The sequence below is a fragment of the Coregonus lavaretus genome, assembly GCF_964263955.1.
Source record: "Coregonus lavaretus genome assembly, chromosome: 9".
Classification (NCBI taxonomy): Eukaryota; Metazoa; Chordata; class Actinopteri; order Salmoniformes; family Salmonidae; genus Coregonus; species Coregonus lavaretus.
In genome coordinates this window covers 8,531,063-8,553,318 of record NC_139996.1, presented here as the reverse complement: position 1 = coordinate 8,553,318, position 22,256 = coordinate 8,531,063, and the positions used below count along the sequence as shown (strand labels likewise).

The 22,256-nt window shown below is 42.5% G+C and overlaps 1 protein-coding gene across 1 annotated transcript; it reads left to right on the top strand.

Moving 5' to 3' along the window:
* Nucleotides 1-246: 246 nt before the first annotated feature.
* Nucleotides 247-2,571, top strand: LOC311135239 (fibroblast growth factor 4B-like; the record flags this gene model as incomplete). Its single annotated transcript, XM_084169178.1, has 3 exons — nucleotides 247-547; nucleotides 1,904-2,007; nucleotides 2,395-2,571. 3 exons carry the CDS (start codon nucleotides 247-249, stop codon nucleotides 2,569-2,571), a joined length of 582 nt encoding a protein of 193 aa, XP_084025304.1.
* Between the last annotated feature and the right edge of the window lie 19,685 nt (nucleotides 2,572-22,256).

Sequence of the window (22,256 nt, the reverse complement as noted above, 5' to 3'; positions counted from 1 at the left end):
AAAGCAACTCGGAATAGAGTCATACAAACACCAGCGGAGCCATTGAAGTAGCCTACAGAAAAGACTTCATGCGGCCTCAGAAATAAGTTCACATTTACCCTGTATAGCCTTGTGAGGCTCACTGAGTCCCACAGTCTACACAACTTTTTTTGTCAACCTGTGAGCGCCACGGACAGGGGAAAGGGGGTTTGGGGAATTTTAAAACCTCTTCAAACACGTGAGACAGCACTGACCGACTGCACAGGGATGTCTGTCCACGCGTCCTGGCTACCAGTACCGCTGCTGGTGTGGGGACTAGTGTGTAGCTCAGTGCGCACTGCCCCGTTCACGGGTAGGCAGACCGACACTCTAGAGCGGCATTGGGAAACGCTCTACTCTCGCTCACTGGCTCGAAACCCATGGGAAAAAAGAGAAATCAACCGGGACGGTGACTATCTTACAGGCATCAAAAGACTTCGGCGTCTCTACTGCAATGTCGGCATTGGGTTTCATATTCAAGTTTTACCAGACGGAAAGATAACTGGAATGCATAACGAAAATAGATACAGTAAGTTCATTTTCATACTTTTATTGAACTCATCATCTTTGGGCCAACTGTTTGATCTGCAACCTGTCTGTGCCATGCGCCAACACTTCATATTGTGGGATCGAGTTGTGTGAATGGGGACCATGCCAACTTGAGCATAATACTGTGTTTAGATTAGGCTACTAGTGAATTGACGTCACATGGATGTTATTATTATTGTCCCATGTGACTACAGTTGAAGGATGCGAGGTGTGTTTTAGCCAAGAGTGATGTTTCATTTCGGCTTCTTTGCAAGGCTTTGATTAATGCGCCTCCTTGAACAATTTTCACAGGTCTTTTTTCAAATAAAAAGGCTTCGGGACATGTTTCTGAAATGTCAAAAGGAATCAGGGATGGTACCAGATCTGAGAGTTTGGCGTCAATGATAGGGTAACTTGGGGGAAAACGCCCCATGGAGGGGGGGTGGTTGCCCCAAACAAATTGTACTATTTTATTAAAAAGTTATCACCATTTTTCTCTCTAGCCAAGTGGATTGTTTATCTTTAGGCTCCCCTACTGGTATATATAAAACAGTTTATAGATCTAACTTCATTAGGTTATATGTATAACTTTTTCTAAATCACAAAATATTAGATCAATGTACATCAAAATCGTTTTGTTGGAGTGACTTAAAAAGTTGAGATGAGACAGATGAAATGTTTACTTGAGCAAGACTAGTGGCATCCAGGGAAAGTGTTGAAAAACATGTTTGTGGCATAAAGTGGTTTCTGTGAGAATTACAGGAGGGGGGCATTTAACCCTGGGGGGCGTTTAACCCCAACCCACCCTAACCGTTGGCTATCAACATATTGGTGTGAGGTTGGGTCAGTTATTCCCCATGATGTATTATGGAGAATAGGCTAGTCATCATAATACATTATGGTATTATATCCAGTACTGTATAAAGTCACGACCCATTGGAAAATATGTAGTATGTTTCTCTTCCTTCCTCACAAATGAGTCTTTTTAAAACAATCCTCAAATAAAACCACAGAGACAAGACAAGGTTGTTTGTATCTTGTTTTATCATGCAAGCCCAAAGTAGGCAATTTAATCCAAAATCCAACCTGTTACTGGGAACTTCACTGAGAGGAAGTCTATATTATATTTAGGCTACTTGATGCTTCAATTCATCATCGAATATGAAGGGAGGAAAGCATCATTTCCTTGCAGGATGTTCCAGTAGCAGTTTGAACATAGACCTAAACAGACCTGTCTACTACAGTTCTCCTTATCTACTCCATCTAGTTTTACAACACAATGGATTATAAACAACTTCGTTTTGGTGTAGATAAGTACAATGTAAACATATCAGTGATATTCTTTGTCTAATTTCAGGTCTCCTTGAGATATCACCTGTGGAGAGAGGGGTTGTGACGCTCTTTGGCATCCGAAGTGGTCTGTTTCTGGCCATGAACAGCAAAGGGAAGCTCTATGGATCTGTAAGTAGACATGACATGTTTACTGGGATGTATTTCTGGGTCACAACATACTTCGCTTCATGAGAGATCTCCACAGAAAAATTATAGTCAATGTCTTGGCATGCCTGTACATGTTTGTAGCTTATGAACGTCATAGTACGCTACGCCACAGGTGCATTCAATACAAGGTGTAGACATTTCCTTTCCCTAGAGTCCATGACATGTACAGTAGCCAATATGGTATTTAAAAGTAATGTGGAATTGGCCAAAAAATCCCAAGTGTTGAGATTGACATGTGTGATTGGATTCATTTGGCCAACAGAGGTTCTACCGCAGCTTCCTTATAGTCTACTGTACATTGAATTATTTTACCGTAAATATTAACCTCTTATGTCATCCCTTCTCCAGGGTCATTACAATGATGAGTGCAAGTTCAAGGAGAATCTCTTGGCAAATAACTACAATGCTTACGAGTCAGCAGCTCACCCAGGGATGTATATTGGACTGAGTAAGACTGGCAAAACCAAAAAAGGAAACAGAGTAACACCAGCCATGACAGTGACACACTTCTTACCAAGGATCTGAATGACTCCAGTGAGACTGTACCTTAAACAAGGGTAGAGGAGAGGGACTGGAAACAATGCACTTTCAAATGTTTTTCTAGAGTGTGATATTTAAGTTATTTATTTATGATTCCTGATAATTTTTATATTTTGGGAAAGTGGAATAACGTAGAAAGGGGAAAATGAATAATGACAATTGTTTTTGTTTTTGTTTTGTATCTATGAAATGTGTGCTGCTATAAATGTATTGAGATGAGTGAATTTTTTAAAGAGTAAAATTGATTTTGCACTTTTTTAAAAGTACTGTTGTGCAGCAACGGTTATGCAGTAAGCGTTGTTATACTACTTGTACTACGTTGAAAGAAATTGGAGACCCACGCTTGTCAGATTTGTGTCACAGCATCATAAACAAAGATAATGATGGTAAAGGTCCAAACCATTCAAAGTTCAGTACTGGTCCCATGATTAGTTATTTATTGGTCAATACAATGACGATTGGGACGTCTAAAAACTAAATAACACAGAAATCGGTTCCTGTATTGAATTTGTTTAACAAAATCATGGTCTTGGTCAGAGTTGTGTTACTGTAGTATTTTTAAAAAATGTAAGCAAGCTCACTTGTTAATTTTTCATTTCTTATTGATTTAGTGTTTCACTACCTCAGTACGGAGAAGCCAGGATGGATTGTGTTGTTGTTTGTGTCTTTTATGTTGTTTTGTTGTCTTTCTGAGGACGACGGATGACGCTGCCATGCTTCTACGCTTTACAACATAGCCTACACTGGATATCACTGATGAGATCAACCAAAAGGAACAGAGAGGAGCCCAATCAAAGAGAGGGAATCAGAGTTTAGATGGCACATCTGTAGTGTACGTTTAGGGTTCAAGATTACCCCAATCCAAGTATGAACTATGTTTTTGTTGCATGCATGTATGGTAAAAAAGTATTTCAAATGCACACACAAATGACTGGACCCTCCTCTACTCTCACATTAGTGAAGGTAGATTACTATTTCTTTATATAGATATATAAAGTAATCTATGACATTGTCACTTTGTTATGTTTTTCTGTATTTCAAATATATGTCTTGTTGTACTCAATGCCTGATATGTGCAATCTAAACCAAGAAGAATGTTATTTCTTGTTGGCACAGCGGATGCAGAAAATTAACATATACTGTAAACTGAAAACTGAAACAGGGCTCTATTCAATCTGTATCGCTGAAGCGTTACAAATTGCCCAATAGAAATGTAAAAGTAATTTCAGATTGAGCCGACATACAGATGTAGGATCTTAATTTGAGCCAGTTTTCTACAGCAGGACAATAATCCTGCAGCAACAGGAAATGTGAATTATTATGTGGATTATAATGAATGGACATTTTTTGTAGGGGTTGATGCATTTTTCCTAAGGAAAAATGAAGTCTGAAATTTCAAAGTGGAAATTACAAACTTCAGAAGCCTTTTTAAACCTCAAATACACTACACGTTTAAAATGTCCTGCATTGCAGGAAAGTTTTCCAGCAACAGGTTGGTCAAATTAAGATTCTACATCTGTTTGCAGCGTTTACCGTGAATGCATTCTCCGCTAATGCGTGAACATTGCCTTTAAATTTCAAATCACGCTTTAACGCTGAACTTGAATAGAGCCGTACATGTGTTTCTTACTGTGCTCATTAATATTATCCCTTGTGATATTCTGCGTTCAGTTCAACATTATACTATATCCCCTGTTATGCATTTCATGTAGCCTATATGTATCAACATTATGGCTGTAGTTTTATACAGGTCCTGTTCAACATTGTGGTGTATGTGCTGTGCATATTATCAAATAACTTAAAGAAAGTAAATAAATTATGTTAAGCAGCATAACAACTTTGTATTATGGATTGTTATGGATTGTTCCAGAAAGCAGTACATTAACAAGTAGAGACTGAAACCAACTCTGCACCACCCTATCAAGCTAATATTCAAGTTCAAGTCAAGCTAAAAATACTCTGTGTCTGTGAATAATGTTAACCTCTCTCGATAGTTTACATCTATATAAAATATACACATATCACAGATCATTTGTCCATGCCAACGACTCACAGCCCTTGTGGAATTCAGAAAGCTCTTTCAAGTAGGCCTACTGATTGGGGCAATACATAGCCTAGGGGACATGGGCCTATCACACGCTCCCACAACAAGGACGTGTTATGCAGTGTTCTCTTGTGAAAGATTACTCATAAGGATACAGCTCAGACTTCAAACTATGACGCTTCGGTGTGTCACACTAAATAACGGGGTTGCCCAAAAATGACAGTGATGGAATGCATTCTCAAAAAAGACAGAAAGTGAACGAAACGATTAATAATGATGATGAGCAGCGGATTGTATTGTTTTACTCCCCCCTGTAATTTATACTCACTTACAGACCAGCAAAAGATTTAACATCAGCACTTTAAGTTAGACTTTAAATCCAGACTGATTTCAGCTTCATTTCGCATTTGTTTCAGTGAAAGAATGGTGAAACATGGCATGATTCAATCTAGATTTCCAGGTTAATTATCAATGACACTTCAACATAGAAATCCAAGTCCACACTGCTTAAGTTATTGGGAGATCTCTGAGACGAAGGGGTAATTTGCATGCTTGGATTTATCACTGTGTTGAGTGAAGATGTACATGTTAAAAGCCTGTTGCATTCACACTTCTCTAAAGTGGAAATGCTGCTGAAATCGCATCAGTAAATTAGCTATGCTAACAGGTATGAACATGACTAGACTGTTTTACTTGTGGCTGGCTGAGACAGTGTGAATGGAGGACAAAGCAGTAGCCAATCTGAGAGTATGATTTGTATGTCAGGAGAGCATCAGGCCTCCTTCTTTGGGCTCTATACATGCTCTGCTTGCCTTGATTAATCCACCATTCACTATAGAGTCATACATTCAGAACTTTAACAAAGTGCTTAGCCCATGTAAGTTAGTCTCCTGGCATGCAAAATCTATGGTGGCCCTAAGATGCAAAGTAGCAACCGTGAATTTGTTTTGCTACTTTAGTAGCTAGAATCATAAGATCACAGAGGGTAGTGGCCTATTAGGTATCAACAGGTGTTGTATGTGTCCAATCCCCACACTAGCATGTTAGGCCTCCTCTTCCAAAAGCTTCCCCCATAAAGATGACAGTACACTGATACCCTCCCAGCCAAGATCTGTCTCGGAGCTGAGAGGACCTATAAAATTGGTGTCATTTCCGCACTAATTGCACTATCATCATCAAAACCAATATTTGAGCATGGCTCGGGTGCTACTCCTACATTGAACAGTTTACCTCAAGGGTCTGCTTTATGCCCAATGGTCATTTCATGTCCTTTAGATGTACAAAGGTCCCAACAAACTCCAGACAATCCAGGAAACTGACAACGATGTGTGTGATAACAGAAAGGTCATTGACAGTAATTGAATGGTGGTTAAGTATCCCAGCCAGGCAATGTCAGGCTAGATGCTAGCCTTTTGATTTGTTCCTCTCTCCTTTGCACTGCTAACACACACATGCATACACACGCATACACACACACACACACACACACACACACACACACACACACACACACACACACACACACACACACACACACACACACACACACACACACACACACACACACACACACACACACACACACACACACACACACACACACACACACACACACACACACACACACACACACACACACACACACACACACACACACACACACACACACACATACACACACACACACACACACACACACACACACACACACACACACACACAATGGCCAGGAGGCTAGCAGCAGGGAACAGCCAGCCCTACACATTGACAGCAAGCAGTTGTGAGAGCGCATGTATAATGCAACCGTCCTATTGCCTCTGTATCTGAGAACTCAGGTGCAAAAGGGGGGATGTCCTAAATGTTTGCAGAATCACATTAGTGGAAGCCATGACTGTTCTCAGGGCAGGCCTGGTTGTAGCTAGATATGTTCGAGTCGCGTTGAGGACAATTTTATCATTTTAGCTAACCCTAACCCTTTTCCTAACCTTAACCTAATTCTCCTTACCTGCCACATTCATTATCCTAACCTGCCGCGTAAGTTCTCCTAACCTGCTACGAAATGTAACTTGTGTCTGTCCTATACACTGTATATGAGAGATATAAAAAAGATCAGGAAACTATCTTTATTTATTGTTATTATTATATATTTTTACATGTATTTATCCCCTTATTTTAGGCTCTAAACTATCTCCATATATACAGTGGCTTGTGAAAGTATTCACCCCTCTTGGCATTTTTCCTATTTTGTTGCCTTACAACCTGGAATTAAAATAGATTTTTGGGGGGTTTGTATCATTTGATTTACACAACATGCCTACCACTTTGAAGATGAAAAATATGTTTTATTGTGAAACAAACCAGAAATAAGACAAAAAAAACAGAAAACTTGAGCGTGCATAACTATTCACCCCCTGAGGTCAATACATTGTAGAGCCACCTTTTGCAGCAATTACAGCTGCAAGTCTCTTGGGGTATGTCTGTATAAGCTTGGCACATCTAGCCACTGGGTTTTTGCCCATTCTTCAAGGCAAAACTGCTCCAGCTCCTTCAAGTTGGATGGGTTCTGCTTGTGTACAGCAATCTTTAAGTCATACCACAGATTCTTGACTAGGCCATTCCAAGACATTTAAATGTTTCCCCTTAAACCACTTGAGTGTTGCTTTAGCAGTATGCTTAGGGTCATTGTCCTGCTGGAAGGTGAACCTCCGTCCCAGTCTCAAATCTCTGGAAGACTGAAACAGGTTTCCCTCAAGAATTTCCCTGTATTTAGCGCCATCCATCATTCCTTAAATTTTTTTACCAGTTTCCCAGTCCCTGCCGATGAAAAACATCCCCACAGCATGATGCTGCCACCACCATGCTTCACTGTGGGGATGGTGTTCTCGAGGTGATGAGGGGTGTTGGGTTTGTGCCAGACATAGTGTTTTCCTTGATAGCCAAAAAGCTCAATTTTAGTCTAATCTTGACGAACACCAAACGTGTTTGCTTATTTTTTCTTTAAGCAATGGCTTTTTTTCTGGCCACTCTTCCGTAAAGCCCAGCTCTGTGGAGTGTACGGCTTAAAGTGGTCCTATGGACAGATACTCCAATCTCCGCTGTGGAGCTTTGCAGCTCCTTCAGGGTTATCTTTGGTCTCTTTGTTACCTCTCTGATTAATGCCCTCCTTGCCTGGTATTGAGTTTTGGTGGCGGCCCTCTCTTGGCAGGTTTGTTGTGGTGCCATATTCAATCAATTTTTTATAATGGATTTAATGGTGCTCCGTGGAATGTTCAAAGTTTCGAACCCTGATCTGTACCTCTCCACAACTTTGTCCCTGACCTGTTTGGAGAGCTCCTTGGTCTTCATGGTGCTGCTTGCTTGGTGGTGCCCCTTGCTTAGTGGTGTTGCAGACTCTGGGACCTTTCAGAACAGGTGTATATATACTGAGGTCATTTGACAGATCATGTGACACTTAGATTGCACACAGGTGGACTTTTTTTAACTAATAATGTGACTTCTGAAGGTAATTGGTTGCACCAGATCTTATTTTGGGGCTTCATAGCAAAGGGGGTGAATACATATGCACGCACCACTTTTCCGTTATTTATTTTTTAGAATTTTTTTAAACAAGTAATTTTTTTCATTTCACTTCACCAATTTGGACTATTTTGTGTATGTCCATTACATGAAATCCAAAATAAAAATCCATTTATATTACAGGTTGTAATGCAACAAAATAGGAAAAACGCCAAGGGGGATGAATACTTTTGCAAGGCACTGTACTTCCATAATTTTTTTAACTGGTACTAGGGACCTTCAGATGAGTCTTGTGAGGCTTGTGGGTGTCCTGGAAAACACCATTGTGTTCGTGAGAGTCTCAGCTTTCCACAGAGTGGTTTTATTAGAGTGTAGGCCAAACTGTTTGGACGCTACAGACGTTTTCGTGAGAAGACCCATTTTCGGGATGTCTCATGGTCTGAAAAACACCGCTCTAGCTCTGCCACCTTTCACTGCAGATTCGGAAGGGCGATATTGGTGGATGCGGTGGATTGAGATGCAGCCCATGCAAAAAAAAACAGATATCTCTAGCTTCAACAGACATATATTGATGTGGATTTTTGTATTATGTTAATTAGATTAACACAGGGGCGTGGAAATTGTAGGGCAAGGGTTAAACTAAGCATTTGTCTTAAAATTTGGGACCCACTTAATCTTCCTCTACTGCTATGAGTGAATTAATCTTCCTCTACCTCTACTGCTGTGACTGACTTAATCTTCCTCTACCTCTACTGCTGTGACTGACTGTTAGGGGAGCCTTTAACTATTCATGGTCCCATTAGTGTCTCAGCATCCATGATTGTTGAATCCATTAAATGACAGGGGTTTTTATTTCCCTCTTTATCCCCCTTTAACACACAGTCTCTGCATTTGAGAGAGAGCGATAAGCTCAGTGCCGGGAAGTACTCTCCAGGACAGGGCTCATGTCTTATTCTCTGTTATGGCCTTTAGGCCTGAGCAAATAGGAGAAGAGCTGTGGACACGGGAACAATGCAATGCTTTGGTGAATCCAGTAAGACTTCTGGGTCTGGTTTTCCCGGACACAGTCCCCCATAACTTCCCTTTCAACAGGTGCTTTGGGGACAGTATTGCACCTATGTAATTTCTTCTTCAACACAAATCCACTGGCCTTTAGATCACATTTAATTGAAGATTCACAAGATGTGAATAAAAGCTCTTCTTGATCCACACACCCTTGTTAAAGGTTTGTTGTCTAGATCTCAGAGCTTTGGTGTGATACTCCAGGAACAGCTAGTGTTGTCTAGATCTCAGAGCTTTGGTGTGATACTCCAGGCACAGCTAGTGTTTGTCTGTTGTTTAGTCTGTCCTTGGGCCTTTATCTAGTCACTTCCCCTTGAGTTAAAACAGAACACAGGGCAGATGGAAGTCTTTCTTTCCCTAAGGTCAGACCACCTTGCATACTATACTTAGCTATAGTACTATATTGAAGTGAATGGTGACAGTGCAGTGCCCCTTGCAGGTCTCAAACCCAGGTCTCCCAGCCCGTAGCCAAACTCGCTAACAACTGCTCAAATATTTTTTTTTTCATGGGGTTTGAAATATGATACAATTGCTTTGGGAACATATAAATATTTGTGTGACTTGTTCTTTGTGAGCGAATGTCAAAGTAAAACGTTGTAGTATTGAATCCAGGCAAGTACTAAGCGAGTTTACTGTCCCGTTCGATATAAGCAATTCTCAACGCAAACAGAACATTAAACATCAAAGGGAATTACTCATGGCCAGACATGAAAGAGCGCTCATTTAAGAGTGAAATCGTATGATATACAGTCAGGGTTGCAGTAAGATGCCACATGCTCCGGTCTGTTTGTCTGTAATCATTTCTAAGCACGTAATGGCCAGCCTTTTCTTTGCTAGGAATTCACAATCTGGGAAGTCATAGCTTAGCTGTTCACCTGCTCCTCTTGCTTCTCTCTCTAAACTAAATGGCCAATCATGTGAAAGTGTGCATTTCCTGTCTATGTAGAGGTGTGCGCATGTCTGCTCCTTCCCCGTGCAGCAATGGCGGCCCAGGCTTGGCCTGGGTCCATGGTGCGGCAGGCCTGAACCTGCAGCTGGGAGCCGAGTCCTGGCCTAGCAGAGCAAGGGATGTATTTAGCCAGCGTGTTTGTGCCCCTGGTCTCCTTTGTAGAGCCAGCTGTGACATGTGTGTTTGGGACAGTGGTGTGGTGTGGGCCTGCAGATGTTTGACCATAAAGAGCAGCACTTCAAAAGGGCTGAGACAACCCCGGCTCCCCCCTCTCTACCCTGTCTCCCCTCCCTCCTCCCTCCTCCCGCCCCTCTCTTCTGGGACACAGCTCCACTCTGGAGGAGTTCAGAGATGGGAAACAATGCAGACTTGGGCCCTGTAATCAGAGGCCACCGACAGGTGTTGTGAAGAGTAAAGGGCTAGTTCTGGACTGGAGAAACAAGTTGAGACCCAAGTCACTTTCTATGCTGTTGTCTCTCACATGATAGAGCCAACTGGTCTGTTGTGGCCAGGCAAGGCTTTATGTCTGTAAACTTGGGGCACCTTGAACTTGACTGCCACTTGCATTCTGCCTTCCCACCTGGCCGTCCTGTTTCTGTCCAGGAACAACCTCTAGTAAAGCATTTTACAAACACCAGAACCTGAAACATAAAAAATAATGAATGGGTTAGTGTGTGTGAGTTAGGAAAGCTTATGTTAGTATTAACTGTGTGTTTTATCAAGATGCTGGGAACTGGAGCAGCTAAAGTGTTTGCATTATCTCTTTAAGGATCCATTTTGTTCTGCTCTGACAATTACATGAAGGATCCATTTTGTGCTCTGACAATTCCATGTGGGTTATTTAACCAAGGATTTAGACCTGTTATGCACATCTGTTTCAGATCTGGATCACAAACATTTGATTGCAGGGACCACAGAGGAAATTACTCTTTGGTGAGGACATTGTAAGTATTGGAGGTATCAACAGTGTTGTATTTACTGTGTTATTTCCTGTTCATTTTCTCTAAACTAGCCAAGGTCATATCTGACAGAATATAATGTGTTAGATTCAATCGGAATGTCGCATCATCCAACAACTGTACAATGCGGGTTCCCCAGGGATCTGTCTTAGGGCCTTTACCCTTTAGCTTACAGTATGTCCTTTCTAATTGATCATAGTATCCTAACGGTGGCATAGCTGCTGGTACAGTTTAGCTGCTCAACCCTCCTGGTAGCTCCATTGAAGCCCCCACTAGTTGACGAGTCCCAGGTGACGAGCGGTAAAGGCAGGACATAGGAGGGACTTGATGGTCACACCTCCAGTGTTTGTGTGATTAGAATTTTCTCTAGGGGGGAATAGAACAACTTCTGTTCTCAAAGGTCAGTCAGATTTCCACTGCATTCCTGCTACATGTTTTCACATTTCCAGCTGCTTTGTCAAACGTCCCCATTCTTCTCCCCTGGCACTCCCTCACAGCTGAGTTGGTGCTGCCAGGGCATAACAAAGCAAAATGGGCATGAAATGTTACAGCTCAAACAGATTTCTCAGGCAGGCCGTGAAATTGACAAACAAATAAACAGACGCAACAAAAGCTTGTAACTAATGTTAGAAATTGAATGGTTGTTCTCCTTTTCAAATAGTTAAATAAATAGTTTCTAATAGAAAATGAAATAATGGTTTATTTTTCAAGAAACTTCTTAATTTTTTTCCAATAAGGTCCTACACAAAGTCATGCCTAAACATGCTCCTCTTGACCCAGGGTTGTTTCCCGCCACTGTCAGTGAGGTCATTAAAGAGAAATGTAAAAAATGGTCAACTTCATATTTATAATCTCCAGCTCCACCCCAACATCAGCATATGTGAAAATTGCGCGTTTCTGTGTTTTGTAGTAAAAAATATAGAGGAAGATAAGTGTTTCCAATGACATCATCGATGAGCATTGTGTGATTTTAACCAATTGTGAGTAGGCATTGCCTACTACAGTGGGGAAAAAAAGTATTTAGTCAGCCACCAATTGTGCAAGTTCTCCCACTTAAAAAGATGAGAGAGGCCTGTAATTTTCATCATAGGTACACGTCAACTATGACAGACAAAATGAGAAAAACAAATCCAGAAAATCCCATTGTAGGATTTTTAATGAATTTATTTGCAAATTATGGTGGAAAATAAGTATTTGGTCAATAACAAAAGTTTCTCAATACTTTGTTATATACCCTTTGTTGGCAATGACACAGGTCAAACGTTTTCTGTAACTCTTCACAAGGTTTTCACACACTGTTGCTGGTATTTTGGCCCATTCCTTCATGCAGATCTCCTCTAGAGCAGTGATGTTTTGGGGCTGTCGCTGGGCAACACAGACTTTCAACTCACTCCAAAGATTTTCTATGGGGTTGATATCTGGAGACTGGCTAGGCCACTCCAGGACCTTGAAATGCTTCTTACAAAGCCACTCCTTCGTTGCCCGGGCAGTGTGTTTGGGATCATTGTCATGCTGAAAGACCCAGCCACGTTTCATCTTCAATGCCCTTGCTGATGGAAGGAGGTTTTCACTCAAAATCTCACGATACATGGCCCCATTCATTCTTTCCTTTACACGGATCAGTCGTCCTGGTCCCTTTGCAGAAAAACAGCCCCAAAGCATGATGTTTCCACCCCCATGCTTCACAGTAGGTATGGTGTTCTTTGGATGCAACTCAGCATTCTTTGTCCTCCAAACACGACGTGTTGAGTTTTTACCAAAAAGTTATATTTTGGTTTCATCTGACCATATGACATTCTCCCAATCCTCTTCTGGATCATCCAAATGCACTCTAGCAAACTTCAGACGGGCCTGGACATGTACTGGCTTAAGTAGGGGGACACGTCTGGCACTGCAGAATTTGAGTCCCTGGCGGCGTAGTGTGTTACTGATGGTAGGCTTTGTTACTTTGGTCCCAGCTCTCTGCAGGTCATTCACTAGGTCCCCCCCGTGTGGTTCTGGGATTTTTGCTCACCGTTCTTGTGATAATTTTGACCCCACAGGGTGAGATCTTGCCCCAGATCGAGGGAGATTATCAGTGGTCTTGTATGTCTTCCATTTCCTAATAATTGCTCCCACAGTTGATTTCTTCAAACCAAGCTGCTTACCTATTGCAGATTCAGTCTTCCCAGCCTGGTGCAGGTCTACAATTTTGTTTCTGGTGTCCTTTGACAGCTCTTTGGTCTTGGCCATAGTGGAGTTTGGAGTGTGACTGTTTGAGGTTGTGGACAGGTGTCTTTTATACTGATAACAAGTTCAAACAGGTGCCATTAATACAGGTAACGAGTGGAGGACAGAGGAGCCTCTTAAAGAAGAAGTTACAGGTCTGTGGGAGCCAGAAATCTTGCTTGTTTGTAGGTGACCAAATACTTATTTTCCACCATAATTTGCAAATAAATTCATAAAAAATCCTACAATGTGATTTTCTGGATTTTTCTAATTTTGTCTGTCATAGTTGACGTGTACCTATGATGAAAATTACAGGCCTCTCTCATCTTTTTAAGTGGGAAAATTTGCACAATTGGTGGCTGACTAAATACTTTTTTTCCCCACTGTAATTGCGTACTAATTGTCTACTAATTGGTTGATGATGTCAACACCTATCTTCCTCTGTCTTTTTTACTACAATTTTCACATATGTTGATGTTGAGGTGGTGCTGGAGATTAGGAATATGAAGTTGGAAAAGAGAGACATTTCCCTTTAAGATCACACACCTTCATTTGACTGTCTCCTCCCTCTCAGCAGTGCTCTCGTTGATATCCACAGCTGAGTGTTGTCATGGCACGGGCCTCACAGACGTGCCTGGGGATAATACTCCTGTTCTGCCGCTAGACTCCTATCGCAGAGAGAGAAGAAGTGATGGCTTCAGGGCGGGAAACTTCTCATCTCATTCATCAAAGTTGCTGAGTTCAGGCCCTGCCCTACCTCACCACGGCAAAGATGTATCATATCTGATCTGCCTGTTAAGCATAAGAAGCCGTCTTCTTTCATTTAGCAGCCTCTTGATCAAATGCTTCACTCTCAGGTATCAGATCCAGCAAACGTTTGCCTGCGACAGGGTACAAGGTACCGTATCAGTACATGAGGGCTCACTATAAACAGGGGTACTATCGTTTCATAAATGATGTGGGACACTTGATTGTTGCTCAGGATTGACATTGGTGGTAAAAGGGCTTTGGGTTTTTAGGTAGTCTGTGAACTGTGACTACCTCAGACACATCACTGTGCTTATGGTTCTTCATAATGCATAGGGCATTAGTTACAGTATATGAATGGCATTCATTTCACATATGACAAATAAATGCAGCATTTAATCATTGGTCTTATAATCTATATGAACTCCTTTTTCCCGCTGTTTCCCTCATTTTCACCTGAGTGCCTCCTCAGCGGCCTGTGGGGGTTGATGTCAAATCAGGCAGAGACTATCGTTCCAAAAAGCTGCCGCAGCTTTATTGCCCCATGTGAGCCTGAGATCAAACAACCTATTATGGGAAGACCTTAAGCAGGAAGGAGGGTAGGCACACATGATGTATCTAAATCAGACTTTACTCATGATTTCAGTCAACAGAAAAGGTAACTCAGTGAAACTTCGGAATTGGAGAAAAATGTGACATGGTTTCAGAGACATTCTTTTTTTAAATGAAATAACGTTTGGTATCATTCAATCCCTTTGTGTTTGATGGAATAGTAGTAGAGATCTTTCACAGTGCAGTGATAACAGTAATAAATAACGTTTGGAATCATTCAATCCCTTTGTGTTTGATGGAATAGTAGTAGAGATCTTTCACAGTGCAGTGATAACAGTAATAAATAACGTTTGGTATCATTCAATCCCTTTGTGTTTGATGGAATAGTAGTAGAGATCTTTCACAGTGCAGTGATAACAGCAATAAATAACGTTTGGTATCATTCAATCCCTTTGTGTTTGATGGAATAGTTGTGCAGATCTTTCACAGTGCAGTGATAACAGTAATACATAACGTTTGGTATCATTCAATCCCTTGGTGTTTGATGGAATAGTAGTAGAGATCTTTCACAGTGCAGTGATAACAGTAATACATCAGTAATAACACATTGTCAGCATGTCCTACAACTCTCCAACTCCCATATAGCATCGTATTCCCTTCCCTTGTTATCTGACGGTGATACAAACTCTCAAAGACAATCTGAGGGGGAGTGAGCCTCAAAATAAACACTTTTAAAGTATTATTAGTGCAAATAAACATCAGCTTGTTGAGTGTTGCGCTCTGGGGGGGGGGGGGGGGGGGTTCTAATCATCAAACACACGAGTCATCAGTGAGTTTCTCAGCAGGTGAGCAGTGAGTTCTCTGGGTGTCTGTCTTATCCTGTCTGACTGTCTCTCTGTGGAGGAATGGGATCTGGAGATCAGACGCAACATCCACCCCTGTGTGTGTGTGTGTGAATGTGTGAGCGTATGTGTGTGCGTGCATGTGTGTGTGTGTGTGCGTTTGTATCTCCCACCCAGCTTGTAGTGACACTACATCTATGCGGGCCAGGCTGACTCATCATCAGGAAGTGTTACCTTACCCTTACCCTCTGGGCAGATGAGCAAACTGTGCAATAAGATACGTCCTACACACTAGAAAGCAAAACAACTGAAGTGGGTTGAGTCAGCGGGTTGAGAGACAGCCTGACTGAGGGCTTCTCCTGATGACCACAACACTTGTTGGCCCGGGTTCCATTTCCACCCCTTGTTTTAGATCCTGTGGCTCTTGTGTTCATAAATCCAAAAAGAGTCAAGGACTGGATAGGTGAAAGCAGTATTGTGACGCCCCCAAGCCAGCTCTATAACATGCGAACATGACTGGCGGCATCTACCATCACTAGTCAGAAAATGCACATCTTTAATTACCGAAGGAGTAGGCGTCATCAAAGGAGCTAGGGGAAAAATGGAACTGAGCCTCCTCAATTGGGGGTGTCCTCAACATGTGATCCTCAACGTGCGAGTAGTGTGTTGGTGCAGGAGCGGCAGCTCCCACACGAGGGCGATGTTCAGTGAGAGCAGATTGAATAGAGACGGAATTTCAAAAGGCTGCGTTTGTAGTGCCGCTCAGGCTCACCTGCTGAAGTGGACTAGATTTACAGGTAGGTACACATGCATTCATGCTTATGCCCTGACATGCATGGAGTTTGACTTTTTTCTGCGTGGGCCAATTGTGTAAATCACAGACCAAAGGTGTAATATGCGTGTAGTGGCTTCCTTTCCTCTTTACCATAGCCACTGCCCTAGCCTGAAGCGGGGTTGTTTCGGACGCATACAGTCCACACTCAACGTTTCCAAACGGCCAAACATTCAATGAGATCCAGGGATATAGTGCAACAAAAAATGTTTATTCTTCTTATCTAACAAAAAGGTATTCTCCAATCAACTTAAAGCAGAGATTACTTGAAATGCAAATACATAATATAATATGACCTGTCTGTCTGTATTTCTGTATGTCTATATGGTCAAAAAACTATACCGCTCCCGCATCTAGCAAGGACTCCTCCCCCCGAAGGCCCAACTTCCTGCCTTTATACTAACACAATTAACACAGTACAATGAATGGGCAAGAGGGGGGGGCAAAAACTGAGTTACACTAATAACAAATGAATATATCTCAATCCGGTAAATAAATCATAAAGGTACGTACCTAATATTTCATCATATACATTAATATTTAATATATTTACACAAATGTACATGGAGCTCAGTATGTTCGGTCTTTTATACAAAATATGCCCAAATCGGCTCTAACATACCGGCCCCTAATTGTTGACTGCACTGAATGCACAACAATTACTTAATATTCAAACGTAGAGCCAATACAAAAACATTCTATACCAGAGCACCATTACAGTTCATAGCTATATACAAATATACAAGGTGCCATATGGGAAAATAGTCCATAGATCTCAGTCTGAGTTGAAGTGTAAAGGTGTTCAACTTCCAAAAAATGTCCAAGAGTTTGACGTCCACAAAATGTATGACATCAAAGAATGTAAGAGTACGACATCAACGAATCAGAGGTGCACGTGATTCAAAGATGGAGCACTGTGTGTGTGTGTGTGTGTGTGTGTCTCACTTCGTCGCCTCAAGGAGCAGACAGAGTTTATTGATAGGTCTCTGTAGGATATTGGTCTTAGTCTTAACCATGACGCTCCGGACAAGACCTTTGGCCCCTGGCAAAGCCTTCACCACACGCCCCATTAGCCAAGAGTTCCTTGGGGCGGTGTCATCGACGATGACCACAAGGTCACCAGGACTGAAGTTTCTCTTAGTTTTGTTCCACTTGTTCCGCTCCTGCATAAGTGGAAGATACTCCCTGATCCATCTCTTCCAGAAGAGGTCAGTGATATATTGTACTTGCTTCCATCTCCTTCTTGAGTATAGGTCACTTCTCTGGAATAGTCCTTTTACAACTAGTGCAATTTCTTGTTTAAAGTGCTGTCGTTGCTCAAATCGAATGATGACCTTTTCTGCTTCATCTAGGTCATCTACAGACAGACTTTCTTTTCCAAACGTCAGTTTGAACTTGTCAATTTGTTCCTTCAGTGAGTTTGTCAGACTCTGATCTGATCCTGGATCGGTTTGGGTGAGAACTTTCCTTTTCTGGCTTAACTGTAGTAGAAGTCTCTTCAGTTTCAGCATCCAGGCAACTGCTTTCTTCAAGCTGTTCCATGTTGAATAGTACTCAATCAGTTTGCTGGTCGGACTCTTTTCTTCCACACATGTACTGTTTACGATGACGTCTTTTCTCACCTCTGGATCATCTGGAGGGATGGAGCCAAGCTCCTCGGGGACTTTCGGCCATTGTGTTTCTGTTTTCTCCAGGAATTCTGGTCCTTTGCGCCATCTCTTTGAGTTCAGGAAAGTTTCAACATGTAATCCTCTTGAGGCATCATCGGCTGGGTTGTGTTTGGAGTTCAAATACCTCCACTGTTTTGCTTTCGATAGGTCACGGATCATAGCAACCCTATTAGCCACAAAAGTATGGAATCTCTTGGTATCGTTGCGGATGTATTTTAGCACCGACTGGCTGTCTGTCCAGAAAGTTGACTCCTCAAGTTCAATCTGGAGCTCCAACCTTAACATCCTGTCCACTCGCACTGCCAATGTTGCTGCAGCAAGTTCCAGTCTGGGGATCGTCATCTGCTTGAGTGGAGTCACCCTTGATTTCCCCAGTATGAATGCGATGTGGACCTTTTCCATAACGTTTGTGAACCTAAGGTAGCTTACCGTGCCATAACCTTGTTCACTTGCATCACCGAAGTGATGCAGCTGTGCGGTCTTGATTTGACCAAAGTTCTCCGGCATCATACACCTGTTGATCTGGAATCTGGAGAGCTGGTCCAGCTCTGAGAGCCATCTCTTCCATGAAATAGAGTGTTCTTCAGGGATGACTTCGTCCCATCCACACTTTAGCTTGCAGAGCACTTGAAGAATTTGCTTTGCCTTTAATACGAATGGGGCGAGGAAACCTAATGGATCATAAATAGAGCTGACAGTTGAGAGAATACCTCTTCTTGTAAGGGGTCTGTTCTTGACAGTGACCTGGAAGGTAAACACATCCCTTTCAATGTTCCATCGGATTCCAAGTGCTCTTTCAACAGGCAGCTTTTCTCTGTCCAGGTCCAGTTCTTTTATCTGCTTGGCTTTGTGTTCATCAGGGATAGAAGCTAGTACAGTGCGGCTGTTGCTGACCCACTTGGTCAATTTGAACCCACCTTGAGAGCACACATCCCTGAGGTTTCTTGTGAGAGCTATGGCTTGTTCTTCTGTGGCTACTGACTTGAGGCAGTCATCAACATAGAAGTTGGACTTGACTGTTTGAATCACCTCTTCATCGTACCCCTCACAGTTGTCTTCTGCAGTCTTTCGCAGTGCAAAGTTTGCACAACTTGGAGAGGATATAGCACCGAAAAGATGTACTGTCATTCTGTACTCCTCCAATCTTTTGTTAGTATCACCATCCGGCAACCATAGGAATCGCAGGAAGTCTAAGTCATCTTCATGGACACGTACTTGATGGAACATTCCTTCGATGTCTGCCATCATGGCAATGTGCTCTTGCCGAAATCTTAGCAAGACTCCTATAAGCGTGTTTGCCAGGTCAGGGCCTTGAAGGAGTTCACTGTTAAGAGATGTACCTTTATAGGATGATGAACAGTCAAACACCACTCGTATCGTTCCTTTGCGCTTATGGTGAACGCCATGGTGTGGTATGTACCATACCTTGCCTTTCTCTCTGAGGAGCTGTTCTTGTGGTACCTTCTCGGCGTAACCTTTTGTTATCATCTCTTCCATGAAGCCTTTGTACTCTGCAGCGTAACCTTTGTCCTTCTTGAACTTCCTGATAATATTTAGAGCCCGCTGCTTTGCCATGTCACGGTTGTTTGGCAGGACTACATCTTTGTTGCGAAAGGGCAACGGTAAGTAGTAGTGATGGTCTTTGAGGGTTATGGAGCTTGATACTATCTCCATAAACCTACGATCCTCAGCTGACATCTCACTTTTCTCTTCATACTCTCTCTCAGGGAAGTCATGGTTGTACTGATTTACAAGAAGAACCCCCAGGTCGGCCATTGAGATACGATTGGCCATCACCGTAGGACGCCCGGATTCTTCTGCCATGGTACAACTGTTGAGAGGACCATTCATCACCCATCCAAAGAGGGTTTTCACTGCATACGGTCCGTTGCCTTGGCTATTTATGATTTGCCAGGGTTCCATTGCCTTTGGAGCATTTACGCCAATCAGAAGTTCGACGTCAGCATCAATCTCCTTCAACTGAACCTCTTTCAGGTATGGCCACCTTTTGAGCTCTTTCTGAGTGGGAATGTTCTCTCTTGTCACTGGGATCTTATGTTGGGTGTAGACCTTTGGTAATGCAAGAAATGTGTCGCCTTCCACATTGCCAATCTCTAATCCAGATATCTCAAAGCTCTTGGTAGGACTCTCCTGCCCCATTGTGCGTAGCAGAATTTCAGTCGCACTGCCTTTAGCTTGCAACTGCCTCATGAGTCTCTCCGTACAAAATGTTGCTGAGCTACCAGAATCGAGAAACGCATAGGTTAACACAGACTTGCTTCCATTTGCCACCTTTACTTGAACTGGCACAATTGCAAGTGCACAATCTGTACCGGCCCCGGTATCTTCACCAGCTTCCAGTGAAACAAGAGCACTGCTGACAGTCTCCTCCCGCTTTACTGCTACACCACTCATATCTGCCTTTTGAGATCTAAATCTCTCTCTTCCTTCAATGTGCAGGATAGTGGGGTGCTTTCTTTGACAGCTCTGACAGGTCATCCTTCTTTTACATTCTCTGCTTAAGTGTCCTCTCATCAAACAGCCAAAACAAAGGCCTTTTGATCTCAGAAACTCAACCTTGAATTCATGTGGCTGTGCCTTCACCTGTTGGCAGTCGACCAATAAATGCGCACCAGCACAAAATATACATGAGATACTGGGAGCATCAGAAGGGTAGGTGCCTGGTCTCTTTACTTTGAATGTTTGTTCTTTTAAAGGTTTTTCAGAGTCACAATCTGCCACTACAGCTACTGTAGTGGCAAAGCTGCTTCCCCTACTCTTGGACTTGAACTGCTGTTTAAAGTCAGCTTCTGTTTTGGGTTTTAAAAACCTTTTGTTGTACAGGGGATCTTGAATATCTCCATACAACGGATCCTGCAGTATTTTGGCCTGTTTTTCCATGAACGTTACCAGGTCACTGAACTGGGCCCTCAGGTGACTTCTCTCTAAAATATCACATGCCATAGACCTCCATTTTTCCCTTAGTTTGTAGGGAAGTTTTGACATGATCAGCTTTATGTTGGAGGGAAGATTAAGCTCTTCCATGTTCTGTAGGTCTTGCATAGCGTTACAGCAACCTCTTAGATAGAGTGCATAACCACCCAGTCCCTTTCCATCATCGGGTTTGATGTTTGTCCAGTTCCAAGCCTTTTCCATGTAAGCAGTGGTGACTTTGATTTCATTGCCAAAGTGTTCCTTTAACAACCTCTTAGCTACTGCATAGCCTCTTCTGGCTTCCATATGCAGACAACTACGGACCAGATCCTTGGGCTGACCAGAGGTGTATTGTTCCAGGTAATAGAGCCTATCCTGGTGACTGCTTGTCTTATCTTCTATACCATGCTCAAATGCACGCATGAATGGCCTAAAGTTTAGAGGATCACCGTCAAACATAGGTATCTCCCTAACAGGGAGTGTGGCTTGTTTGTGCTGTAGTACAAGGAGGTCAGCAATTTCATTCTGCCTTTGCATGACAGTAGAGAGGTTATCATGGCTGGTATTATGGCTGATACCCGCAGTGTTGATTCTGTGTCGATTGCTAGACCTTGCTGTTGGCTGCTGAAGAGTGTGGTTTACGACTGTTTTCGGAATAGGGTTTGATGGCTTTGTGGTCGGTTGTTGTAAAACTCTTTGTAGTGGGGTCTTTGGAACTGCACCTAATGCAGCAAACTCAACAGGTGATGGTTCAGGTTCCACATAGACCTCTGGTTCCTGTTTCTCAAAATAAGAGTTCATTCCATCTTCTTGGCTTAGTAAATGGGCTGCCACAGAATGGGATTGAGAAGTTGACTCGGTACTCTCCAGGACCTTCAGTTTGGCATTATATGCTGCTATGTCCGTTTCCAGTGCCATTTTTTCCATCCTAACATTCAGTTGAGCTTTCTCCAGTTCCAATGCATGCTTGTCTTGTAATGATGCTTGGCGAGCTAGTAGAGCTGCTCGTTCTGCCTCGGCTTTAAGGCGTTCAGAGGACACTGAGGAAGCAGTCTTAGAATACTTAGTTTTACTTGATATTTTTGACACATTGGAAATGCTGTCATGTGGTTCAATGAGCGTTTGTGGCTCAACTTCAGCCTTTTTCCATATTTCCACCTCTTTCAGGAAATGTTCATAAGTTCTCATTCTTGGTTGATAATAGTTAATGCTCTCCTGTTCCTGTTCCTCCTCTGTGACCAGCTCTAGCACAGATTCATGAGCCTTCTTAAAGTCATTGAGCACAGCCTCAAATGCTTCAAGACTCTCATTCACAGTTGCAATGTTTCCTCCATCAACAAGAAGGACTTTTATTT